The 12,999-nt window shown below is 36.1% G+C and overlaps 1 protein-coding gene across 1 annotated transcript in view; it reads left to right on the top strand.

Annotated features, from left to right (window-relative positions):
• Positions 1–12,549, top strand: part of LOC145988935 (interleukin-1 receptor-associated kinase 1-binding protein 1-like) — a 37,073-nt gene extending 24,524 nt beyond the window's left edge. Inside the window, exons 2-3 of the mRNA XM_083124242.1 lie at positions 5,432–5,631; positions 12,294–12,549. Of these exons, the coding sequence (XP_082980368.1) occupies positions 5,432–5,631; positions 12,294–12,549 (456 nt within the window). The remainder of the gene's footprint in view (positions 1–5,431; positions 5,632–12,293) is intronic.
• Positions 12,550–12,999: the final 450 nt, after the last annotated feature.

Here is a 12,999-nt window from a genome sequence, read left to right as displayed (position 1 = left end):
AGTCTACAATATCAACAGTAAGTCTAAAATTGGCACGGACATTTTTGTGGTAGGATTTAGTATGAAATGTAAAGGGGGAGATAGGAAGCTCTTGATAAAGTGTTAAATCTTAGATTGTCAAGGGATTTCTGTAGTGAAGACACGTTTCCGACCCCGAACGTGTCAAAACAGAAGTTGGAAAAGACTAAATATCCCTGGATCCTAAGAAAGTATTGACACCCCGTTAAATTAATATTTTTGAAAGCCTGCAAAGAAATGGATGTAAAAATGTTCTTGCTTGCTTCGCTCGCAATAATGTGTTTGATACAACAATGCGTGTTTGACGCTTTACTGAGGTGGATGAATTTTTATGCTATAGCTGCATTACAAGACATGAGCGATATTCTCCATATTCATGAGTAACATCACTTCTTAAAATATAGTGCTTAGTGTTGGTATACTGCTTATTTTAAAGCAGGTGCATCATTTGTAACAAAAAGCTAAGAAAAAGTTACTTTCGGTGTAGGCATTACGATATAGTTTCAGGGCGCAAATGATATGATTTTGGGGGGGGGGGCGGATGACATGGACATGATTTTTGTGGGGATGCGCCATTGGCCCTTGGGGGGGGTGGATGGGCACCCCTGCGTATATTGTTCTTGCCCCTCAAATTTTGGCGCCCAATCGCTGCTACTACGAACATTCAGATAGATTTGTCAGTTGTACAAACCTTGTAAGCTAAGAAAAGTGACCCCCAAGGAGTAAGAAAACTCTTTCAGTCAAAAACTTATACGATGAAAATACTATGCTCAGAAATTACGAGAAACTTCACGATTGTCTACCATTGCACTTTCTATCACTTTCGCCGAATACATAAAATCAAGTATGTGTCTTGTATTTGCAACACAAGCTTAAACCTAATTCACATTTATTTCACTGTATTAACATGCATGGAAGAATGTGGTTATAATGTATGGCTGCGCATGGGTAAACACTTCCTTGAAATAATTGTGTTAATCAGAGACAAAGCGAAAGGAAATGGAACAAGATGCGAGAATAGATTAGAAAAGAATAAAGAGGAAAACAAGGAAAGGGAAAAGAAGTAAGAGGAAAATCGGGAGTGTATGAGAGAGGGGGATACATACATCTTACATTTATACTGCCCACCCTAATCTATCACTATGGAGCTTCTGCCCACCTGGTCGAAAATTTCTGGCGCCGCCCCTGGTCCTGATGAACACATCTGACCATGAAATGGACTTAAAACAAGCTTTTACATGCTTCTGTCTCAATTTAAATGTTGATGTCATAAAATATAAACAAATGTTAATATCAAAATATTCAATGCTTCGGGAGAATTTAAAATCTTTACTGTTCACAACACATATACAGATGTATATGTATTATGTGAATGTGTGTATACAATACCGTGCGTCCATTTCGATCTGCAGCCGAGAGATCGGGAGAAACGTGGCGGGCGGCGCTGACGGAGGTGCCGACATTTGCGGCCTGTAATGCCCGCATATTTTTATGGACATATGCAGACATTTATATAAATATTGCAAAACTAGCACTAACCTGTGTTATAAGAGTTGTTCAAAGTGATGTCCACCTACATTCACACATTCCTGGCATCGTTTGATGAAATTTTGATTCACACGCAAAAGTTCTTCTTCCGTAATTCTTCCTAGTTCTGCCCTTATATTGTCTTTTAGTTCGTCGATGCTATGAGGGTTATTTCGGTAGACTCTATTTTTCAAGGTTCCCCACAAATAATAGTCACATACGGTAAGATCTGGCGAACGTGAAGGCCATAAACCTCTTGAAATTATTCTGTCATCAAACACCTCCCTTATAGCGTCCAAAGAATCAGCGGCGGTATGGGCTGTGGCCGAATCTTGTTGAAAATACCCATATTGTCTCTCATTATCTGATAACAACTGAAAAAACGGCGCGAGTATTTGTGTGCGGTACCTCTCTGAATTTATTGTGTCTTCAAAAAATCTAGGCCCTATTATTCTTTTGGCACTTACAGCACACCACACACCAATTTTTGCATCGTGTAACGGAACTTCGTGTATTATTCGGGGATTTTCAGTGCTCCAGTATCTATTGTTCTGTGAACAAACATGACCACGCAAGTGCAACCATGCCTCATCCGAAAAAATTATTAACTGTGGATCAACAATACCATCTACAATATTCTGCAAAACCCAATTACAGAAATTTACTCTACTTGCGTTGTAAGGGGGCCGTAATTCTTGCACTATAGAAACTCTGTACGGTTTTAATTTTAGTAGCTTAGTGGCTGTATGTGCTGATGATTTTGACACGCCCATCTCCTGTGAAACACGGCGTAGAGGTTTGTTTGGAGAATGTTCTAACGCTTCACCAATTTCATCGAGTTTTGCTTCGGTTAGAATCCGTCGTTTTTGCTTAGGTGTTTTAAAATTTAACGATCCAGTTTCTCGTAATTTAAGGACAAGACGTCTAACCGTATCTCTATGTGGAGGTGAAACGCCTGGGAATTTCTGTACAAATTGCCTACGCACGTCTCGACACGAGTCTGTTTTCACGTAAGTGTCATACATAAAAATTCTTTGTTCTAACGTGAACCTTGCGGCTGGCATTCCAATCATCTGACTGACACAACACACATACACACTGCAATAACACAAACAAGTAACGGCAAGTAACCAAGAATAACACTCTTACGCACAGTACGAAATTAACAAGCTCTTGGTTTACATCTGCCTGCCACTATATTCACAGCTCTGTAGTCGCGAAGGAACAAAAAACTTGAGCTAGGAGATTTCGGATTGCAAGGAAGCTCACGAACACCATTAGCTTTTAACGGTTCGTCTGCAGCGTAATCTTGATACAGTGTTGCACATTCGAAACCTCCAAACGATCCCCATCGACACAAAACTCTTTCAAGGATATAAACTTAAGCAGGACGTTACTGGTCAAAACTATGATTAAAATGTTTTACAGAGTATTATCTGTGGCTCTTAATATAATTTCTAAAGCGTATTTATTTGTGTATATAAGGGTGGAACTTGGAAGAATTACAGAAGAACTTTTGCGTGTTATAACACAGGTTAGTGCTCGTTTTGCAAGATGTCCACAAAAATAAGTGGGCATTACAGGCCTCAAATGTCGGCATCTCCGTCAGCGCCGCCCGCCACGTTTCTCCCGATCTCTCGGCTGCAGATCGAAATGGACGCACTGTATATCCTGTTTAACAGAGCTTTGAGACTGAAGTGACACGTGGCTCTTGGAAGTCAACCCTTAGAAATAAATGCAACCTTTCAAACCAAAGGAACATAAGCTTCAAGTGTCACTTGGCCTGTACCGTTTTCTCAGGGAACTTTCAGACTGAAGCAACAAGTGGCATGTGTCACATGCAAGCAGACCCTCAATAATCCATTGAACCTTTTGAACTGAAGTGCAACAACGAGCTAAACATGTCACTTGCATGTTGCTCGGACTATACTGTTTTCCCAAAGGTGTGCATCGTGCCGCTTCAGTCCGTTGTTCTTGCATGCATGGTGAATGTTTTGCTTTATACTGAAGGAGACTGTGTCACTTGTCATCTGTGACTTAAGTCTGAAAGCTCCGTCAATAGTGTGCTTCATGTCGTCTCGTTGTTTGTGCATGTGTGGTGGATGCTTGCTTAGAGACTGAAGGGGCCCATGTCACTTGTCACTTCAATGTGCAGTCTGAATGTTCTCTATACTTCACAAGATTGTTTGCTACTTCATCAGAGATTAAGATTTAATGTAGCATGTAAATCACAGAGAACAATTGCAAGTACTGGTGTTGGAAAAAGGTCAGTTTTTGGATAGAAGGTTCCTTTTACAAACATGAAGGTGCCTCTGGAGTGGAATAAAGTAATGTTGTTGCCTTGTAATAAGGAATAGTTTGAGGTTCAATACTCAGTGGAGGCAGAGTGCTTCACATCTCATTTCAAACTGTAGGTCCAGTCAAGATTTCGTAAATATATTTTTTGCCATTTGCGGCCAATCTTATTTGCTTCTGCTTCAGTTTTAGTGCCAGTCCGAGCTGCAAAAGGTCCGTTGCACCCAGGACTTCAGGGACTAATTTAAATCTTATTTTATATTTGACAGCAAGTCTATACATAATTGAACTATGATTATGCCATAGTTGATATATTAATGTTAATTAAGGGTGCATATTAATTTCCATATAAACTTGAAAGATCAGAAATATATTTATGAGTGAAATTGTTGAGAACCACTGCAACAAGCAGCCAAAATACATCACTAGTTGTTCCATGACCAGGTATAGTGGCCATTTAACCAAATTATACATGATGTACTGGAAAGCCAGAAAACAAATATATTTTACTGAACACAAAATTTAATGTAATGAGATTTGATACTATATTTTCAAAAGGTAGAACAGTATTTTCTTTTATGCTTCATGTAACTTGCATGTTCATATAACAAATTCAAACTTTGAAAATCATATCATACTATTAGGTTGTACTAAAAACACATACAAAACTAGTGAATATGTTTATACTACATAGATATATTTAATATGCCTATCGAAATATGAAGATGACATTCGGAAAGAACCACCCATTCAAAAAGCCAGCTTTTTTGAAAACACTGTTTATGTCTAGCTACAAATTTCATATTGTAAATTGTATTTTATATTTAGAAATGAGTGTATTTTACAGTAAGGAGATAAACGAAAACCATGGAACAGGAAAAATACTGCCAACTCCTGTATTTTCATTGATTCGGGACACTTTTGTGAAAAAAGCCCAACCAAAAAAGGCCATGGGAAAAAACTCCCATTTTTTTTTTCAAAAATGTATTTTTTTCGACCACTTTTTTATTGTCAAGTGTTAAAGAATAGATTAGGAGATTGCTTTCTTTGCTTAAAGGAAAGCGGAAATTATTGAAAAAGACTATCTGAGAGGTATCTGTGAGCAAACTGTTGGTAAGATTGTTCATATTGATTAAATTATGAGTGATGGCAAATGTGTTGCCATTTTTTGTGGTGTCCTCTTTATGATTTTTGCCTCCTTTATCGCCATGCTGTGTCCTCTTTTTTGAATGTATGTGTCTGGTCACCATAATTGTTGAGGAAAGTTACCCCCCCCAAAACAAATAAAAAAAAATGTCCGTATCAACAGTTCCATCATGACTTTGCTACACACATGGTGTTCAAAGGTATAGTAGGCATTCATAAAATATGACAAAGCTGCTACAAGGCTTTCATTTTGTGGTTCTAGAATAAGATAATTTACAGTGAGAAAATTGAAAATGCTGAAGCCATGGCCTCTCTTTGTTATGGATACAATTAATGAATTTATGGTAGATAACTTTTTCTACTATGATATGTTAAAAATATTAGAAATGAAATACTGTTGTAATACTAGGATTACTAATGTGTTTCTTATATCTTGTATGTTCAGGGAGAAGAAAATGTTCAGGTCCATAATCTCTTGACAAAAGTTGGTGAACAGTACTGTCTGTCAGGAGAAATCTTGGTTACATGTGACAAGTTAAATAAGTATGAGAGTATTGTAAACACTATAATGGAGAAGTTGGTTTCAGGCATTACAATCACTGACCCTATATTCAGTCATTCAACAAAGCAGCTGCAGGAAGCAATGTAAGTTCTTTTATATTTTCATTCATGTATTTTTCATTTGACTACTTCTGACAAAGGTAGTCTTTATATGCTTCATTTAACACACATGAATGTTGATATATTATGGTAAAATCCGACTTAAACCTTGTAGCCATAAAACTAAAAGAAATAGCATGAAACTCATTAAATACCCAGATTCAAGCTTTCGATTCTTTCGCATGGTCATCATCAGGAGAAAGGTTTGGAGAGGAGAGGAAGGAAGCATAGAACTGGATCTAAATTTTTAATGTGTTTTGTGCTGTTTGTTTTGGTTTCTACAAGATAAGTCAGATTTTACCATGATGGTTTTAGTATGTTGTATAAGTTTTTTCTTAACATTCAACAGTTATATTATTTATGTTTCATTTAAAAGTAGTTTGAAAATCTATCATTTGAGCTGCCAGTTGGGTTCATTTACCATTTAATTTTTTTAGATGCCCCTGGGTATCTTTTACCTTACAAAATAACCACCTTTTAGCAGCATTTAGCTTAGCCCGTTTATACTCACGCACCACCTCTCATGTCTGAAATCCATAACAAAAAAGGTAACGGATTTTGTGGTATTTAACTAACAATTAGCAGTAAATGCAAATCCTACTTTAGTAATGTCAGGAACTTACCTATCAACTGCAAAGCAATGTGGCTGTCCCATTGCATGATCATTTTTTGCCCGACAACTTCACAGCAATATTGAACAATAAAAAATCAATAAAAGAGAAGCTTTGATGTAAATTTTTGAAAAAAATGTGACCTTTAATCACAGTACCAGAACTCATGCTACAGAGACATTGTTCTACAAATCTGCACTGCAAATGAAAAGAGTAATAAACACTGAAGGGCAGTGAGTGTAGCAGTGAGGGATCACATGACAAAGTCACAACATTTTTTCTTTTATTATGGTCAGAATATACCGTATAAGGAAGCACTGTCTATAAACAAGCAGGTGTGGTAACAGTAGTATAAGCCGGAGACTGATTTCTTAAAATTTACAGGAGAAAAGACGAGAAAGTACTTACGGAATTGCGATCCTGAGGACTTTCTGAAGCCGGGGAAATAGTTTTTTAGAATCGTGCAACGTATTTTGCCTGTAAATAAGGTATTTTTCGTCAATCATGCATCTCCGTTGTACGATAGCTCGTGCCGCCATTACCGTCGACTACGTGAATCAAATGTTCCGTGCGTTCGGTTATGTAACCCCCTCACAGTGTAGCAACCACGCGAAAGTTTCACAAGATGACGTGTGAGCGTTTTTTTTTTTTTCCAATGTAAGGTAAGACTAGTTTACGTCCTTTTCCTAAGGAATACGTGTCATATTTCGTTGGAAAGCTTATTTTATAAGGAATTCAACAACGTAAATCCCAAAGCAAAAATTTCCTGAAGGAGTCAATCGAGAAAAATCGATGTTGTCCGGATATGCGCAATTGAACGTACTGAGGAATTTTTAAGATGAAGCACATATTTAGGGGTGAAATGAGTGCTAATGGAACCTAACCTAACAGGCCTAACCTAATCTCGTAGGCATACCTCGACCCCGTGAATGAATAGTGGGGCTATCGTGAACAGAAAGTGTAAAAAGAAAAAGGTACTTACCCGAAGAAATGCCGGGTGCCGCACCACGATCGCGCACCGCGAACGCAAAGAAGCAATCACCATGCAGATAAGGACATAGAGTCTAGCCTCAATTTTCGCTTAAAAACCTTTTGTGAATAGTTTGTGCGGCATTTATCGGTTCATAAGTTTTGAAACACTGCACATCAGCTGACGATAGACAACGTGAGTCAAAATTTGCCCGCTGAATTAGCAACGAGCAATAAATGATTATAATGTTAAAAATAACGCTTTTTTCATGGGAAAAAAAGTGATTCCCAGCTTGAAAAATCTTGCGCTATGCATATGAGATAAGTAGCAATAATTTTTATTTGAAAACAAACGAGTTTAATCTGTCTCCGGCTTATACTACTGTTACCAGCAGGTTTTCCTGTGGCAGCTTTTGGGATGAACAAGGACATCTCTAATAATCTTTGGGTCTAGCAGGTTAGCTTGTTTCTAGATTCAAAGTAGTACATCCAGGGTTTTCAAAACTGTTTTTTTTTTCCATAAAATGTGAATTATTGCTTTAAATACTTGTGACGTTCTATGATTGTCAACAGTTTGAGGAAATTTGTAAAATAAAGGCTTACCCAAGCTTATAATACTCAAAATAATTGTAATACAAGTCACTGGGTTTTTTCAATATATTTTTTTTTCAAATCATGCCAGAAATGGATTTTTTTACAGAAATAATATGAACATACATCCAAGAAAGAAAAATAAAAAGTTTGCAAATTTTTTAGATAAAACAATTGCATTGATTGATGCAGTATACTTAACAAAGCTTACAATTCTGAAATGTGATAGCACTTTAGTTATCAGTCACTTCCGTATGTGGTGAAAGGACATAGTTTCACCTATGAATAATATACATTTTTGCATGCATAAAGCTTTACAAGGGAGGATTGAATACATTTTATTGAAATGTCGTGAAAGTAGAATAAAATTAATTGTATAATTAAGCCGAAACACTTTTTAAATTATTTTTTCATTTCTCAAAATATAGTACATGTGCAAATGTTTTTCATGTTCTGTTTTCTTTCCAATGCCATGCACTGAGACAGTGCTCCCCCTCCCGCCCCCCAGTTCAGTGCATTGATTGAACGTTATGGGTTGCTTGTCTATGTAGGATATTTATGGTTAGGAGCTCTATAACCATGTGAATCGTGCACTCTCATGATCTACCACAATTTCATTATTTTTTAATGGGGTGTGGGGTACTCAGTACTTTCATATTTTGACCATTTTTGACATTTTCAAACCTTTTTGTAGACTACAGTTTTGAACTTTGTTAATGAAACTTACAGGAGCAGTATGACATTACTTGCACTGTAATTTGACAATAAAATTATCGAAATGTAATGCACGATTTAAGAGGAGCATGGGGCATGTTTCTGCAACTAGAAAACTTCATATACTACTATGGTATTACATGTGAGTGAAATCGGACAATGTGTTTCGAGATGGTGACTGAAAAACTTATTTTCTTCATGTTGCAAGCTCTATATTACCATGCTCTCTTTCTTTTCCACACCTGTCTAGAATGCATTTTCGGGGTGTAAGGAACTAAACTGTCATGGTAGACAATTCGTTGGTGTGCAATTTAGCAATAACATTTTTTGAAATTATATTTCATAATTTAGGAGAGGAGTGGTGGTACAATCGCAAATGTACATTTTAAATGTAAAGCTTTTGAGTTGTAATTTATAGAGTTGCAAGATAACTTGAAGGAACAGTGTTATATTGTACTTGAGAAAAAAAATGTCTCCATGTTCAAAGATGGTGATGACTTTAACATGTTTTGCGAGAGCTTTCAATTATGCTAATATTTTATATTACACTTTTGTATATTTAGAGACCCTAGTCTCAGCAACATTAGGACATCAATTGAGCTTTAAGTTTTTAATAAAACCTATGTAATAAGTGTGTGGTTTAGGATGGTAAGTCACCAATTTTGAAACCATCATAACTACAGTAAATTTAGAGTTTTTAATCTGAAATTCATATCGGAACTAGATACACCCGAGGAATGGTTTTGTTTTGCATTTGCATTTGTTGAAAGCATTTCAAGGTGGTGGATGAAAAATGGATTTTTCATGTTTTGAGGTAGCTCCAAATTCTGATGACACATTCCATTCAAATTACTGCATAAACTACATTTTAGGAGATCAAGGAAAGAGACTTAAATATTTCAGGGCATCACTTAAACTGTAGTTTGGCAATATATTTTTAAAAAAATATAGTGCATATTTATGTTGGGGGGCTACATTTTGGATATGAGAGTGTCCTATTCTCAAACTGTGATGTTCAAAGCTAATGTTATTTTTGTTGTTTTTAACTTATGCAGGTTTGTTTTTATATATATTGTTATATTGCTCTCATCATGCTGTATAAAAGACTTTGTATCTAAAGGGAAAGGAAGAAAACAAATTGTTGTAACCATAGTAACGAAAATCAACAAATACAAGAAATGGTGATGGAAGTGGTGAGATTTCCTGCACCTGTATTGTATTTGTTTAAATATAACGATTATCGTTAATTACAGCAAGTTTATTTGCATTGGTAATCGTTCTGCAAGTTTAAGCGCAGCGGCGGTTATCAAGAGTAGCGACCCAGAAGCCAGGATTGTTCAAAAAGTGTGCAATCTCCTGACAGTGGTTAGAATGTCTGTTGTAATGGAGCAGAATTTTTTGTCATTTGCTGAAGTAAGACTTACATCTAGGGTAACCAGACATTCTCTTTTATCCGGACATGTCCTCCTTTTTAGGTGTCTGTCCGGCATCCGAGCAGATTTTTTAGAAATTGGTAAATGTCCTCCTTTTTTGGAAAGAGTATAGCATTGACCATAGCAAATGTGCTGCATACAGAATGCTTCATTTGGGGCACGTTAAATATTCGAGCAATGCTCACTTAGCATCTGGGAGCTCAATATGATCACTATCCCGATTGAGTCATTAGTGTGGTGGGTATTTAAGGCACTAAACACCTCTGAAAAAGGCAGTCAAATAGGCACCAAAATTCTGAAAATAGGCACTTAAAAAGCACCATAAACTAAAAAAGACATGAAAATAGGCACTTGAAAGGCACCCTAAAATTTAAAAAAAGACATTAAAATAGGCAAGGGATGTGAACTTATTTAAATTTTCTTCTTACAATGCACAGTTATACTGTATTAGCACTTCAGTTTATACATAAAATTTAGCTAGCGATTAACATATTATAATACTCTTTTGATCGAAATTCACATTTGCGGGAAATCGTCTGTTAAAGTAATTCTCACAAAAAGAGCTTGTGCTAACGACTGCAAATTTGAACAAATGATGAATAAACAATTTGCACCATTGTACCAAAAAATTATTTAAAACAATGTTCCAATTCAGACCATCAAATCTGGTGAATTCCAAATTTCAGTCAGTACAACATCAACAAAGCCTTACATCTTTCAATATAGGGAAAGCCAAATGCACATAAGAAAAAGCTGAAGTATGCAAAAATTGCAAAATATCCATTTTTTGGCACGATTAAGTAAAATAGGCACTAACCATCAAAATAGGAATTTATAGACACTATAAAAATGTGTTTTCGGAATGAAACGAACTTTAAATTTTAAACATGAAAGCCTATGGTTTACTACAAAGGAATAAAAGAGACAAATAGGCAAATTTCCGCACCCCAGTCATTAGTATTAAGCGCTGAGACTGCTGAAACGCATGTAGTCTGTGCAGTTCCTTTTCAGTTGATTGATTTGGTTTATTTTACTTCGCTTTTCTGCCACTTTTGGCTAATCGCGAAGATGAGTATGAGCGATGATATGATGATTTTGATGAAGGTCCCACATGCCCAGGCCGGGATTCGAAACCGAGCCCTTTGGCATTGTGGCACGGTGTGCTAACCACTCCAACACAGAGGTCGGCCAGTTCCTTTTCGAGTTATACATACGCGATACAGAAATGCATAGTGAGAATTTTGATTATAAAGTAATATTTACTTTCATGAAATAACGAAGCGAAAGAAAATATCCAGTTTTAAAGGATGGAAGAAACGAATATGGGGTAAAGTGTAAGGTGGTTGCCACTTTCCCCTGCTGTTGAAAGAGTGCTAGAAATGTTCGTGGCATTCAAATCATATTTCTCTACCTAATCCAAACTACCTAAAATTTTAATTTGGCTTTTTGAAATAAGTTAAGCGAATCTTACTTGTTACATTTGCATTCACTTGTGGAGATATTTCAGTCTAATATCCAAAAATTAGAAAAGGAGTATAATTCTGGCTTCAAATTATAGATATTCTTTGTAATTTGTTAAAAAAAAAACAGATTAGGAGATTGCTTTCTTTGCTTAAAGGTAAGTTCTTGAAAGAGATCTTCTGAAAAGCATCTGTGAACAAAATGTTGGTAAGATTTTTGTATATTGATTCAATTAAGAGTAATGGCAAATGTATAACCATTTTTTGCAGTGTCCTCTTTTTTTGTGACTTTGTCCTACTTTTAGCCATGCTCTGTCCTCTTTTTTGAATGTATGTGCATGATCACCCTACTTACGTCACAATCTTCAGTGTGCCTTGTATAACATAACTTCTTACGTGAATCGTCATATGTGTGAAGTTCACAATGGCTGATAAGTTAAAACAAAGTAAATCTAAATCTTCGCATAAAGAAACAAACATTCAGGCTAATACAATGACTACTTACTTTGATTCTGGTAAAAGTAGTCACTTCCAGTAATATGAATACTACAGAACATGATGTTTGTTCTTCAAAATCTGACAAATTAGCATGTTGTAATGATCCTGACAATGATTGTTCATATTAACATGTTGACATTAATATTGTTCATATTTGCTCATATTATATTGCTTTGTAACCATTTAATAGTGCTTTTGAGCACCTACCTATCTATGTATTATTACAGGTGTATTTGCAATTATTTTTTTTAAATATGCTTTCCATACTTCAAGCTCATTTATGTGTACTTCTAGAAGGTTTTTGTAACATGTTGAAAGCGAACCCAGTTACATGCTTTAGTACTCCAGTTGTGTTGTTTTCTCTATATTAGGCAGACTGCGGTGAAGCTTGCTGTAACAAATGCTCATGGGAAAGCGTCTGAAATGGCTTCAGCATCATCTCAGAGAGTAGGTCATGCTTTAGCAATAGAAGAGGAGGAGAGCACAACAGTGCCAGCAGATTCTGTTAACTTCTGTAAATCAAATGCATTCTATTCTTTAAAACCGCTACAAACTAGTCAAATTGTGAAAAGTAAAGTGTCTGCATTATATGAACTCTTACCTAGTAATAAAAATTCAAAATCTTGATGAAAATGTCTTCATAATTTTAAAAGATACAACAATACCTTTGTCTAGACCTTTGCTTTCATATCCCAGTGAAAATAATTTTCTTTATGTTTGGTAAATTATTTTGTACCTCCTTCACTTGTTAGTTTGCGATTTACAAATCTGAGCTTCCTTTTCAAGTAGTAACAGGGTGGCGACAGACCTGGAAAACCGAGAAAAGTCAGGGAAATTTGCCTTTTTTTAAAATTTAAGATAATCTTTAAGGCTCCTTTTATGCACAACGCAACCACGGCGAGGGAGAGAGAGAAAGAGAAATTTCCGGAGGGGCAGAAAAATGTGTTAATCCTCTAAATAGTACGTGGAAAATGCATTGAATTGTCATTTTTTCTTGTTCGTATGGTAGTAGTAAGGGGACAGAAGTGTCAACAGATGGAGGGGATGGGAGCAATATAGTTGTCGTAGTAAGGCATT

The sequence above is a fragment of the Lepisma saccharinum genome, chromosome 1 (genome assembly GCF_977018435.1).
Source record: "Lepisma saccharinum chromosome 1, izLepSacc3.1, whole genome shotgun sequence".
Taxonomy (NCBI): Eukaryota; Metazoa; Arthropoda; class Insecta; order Zygentoma; family Lepismatidae; genus Lepisma; species Lepisma saccharinum.
This window is presented reverse-complemented; position numbering and strand designations above follow the sequence as displayed.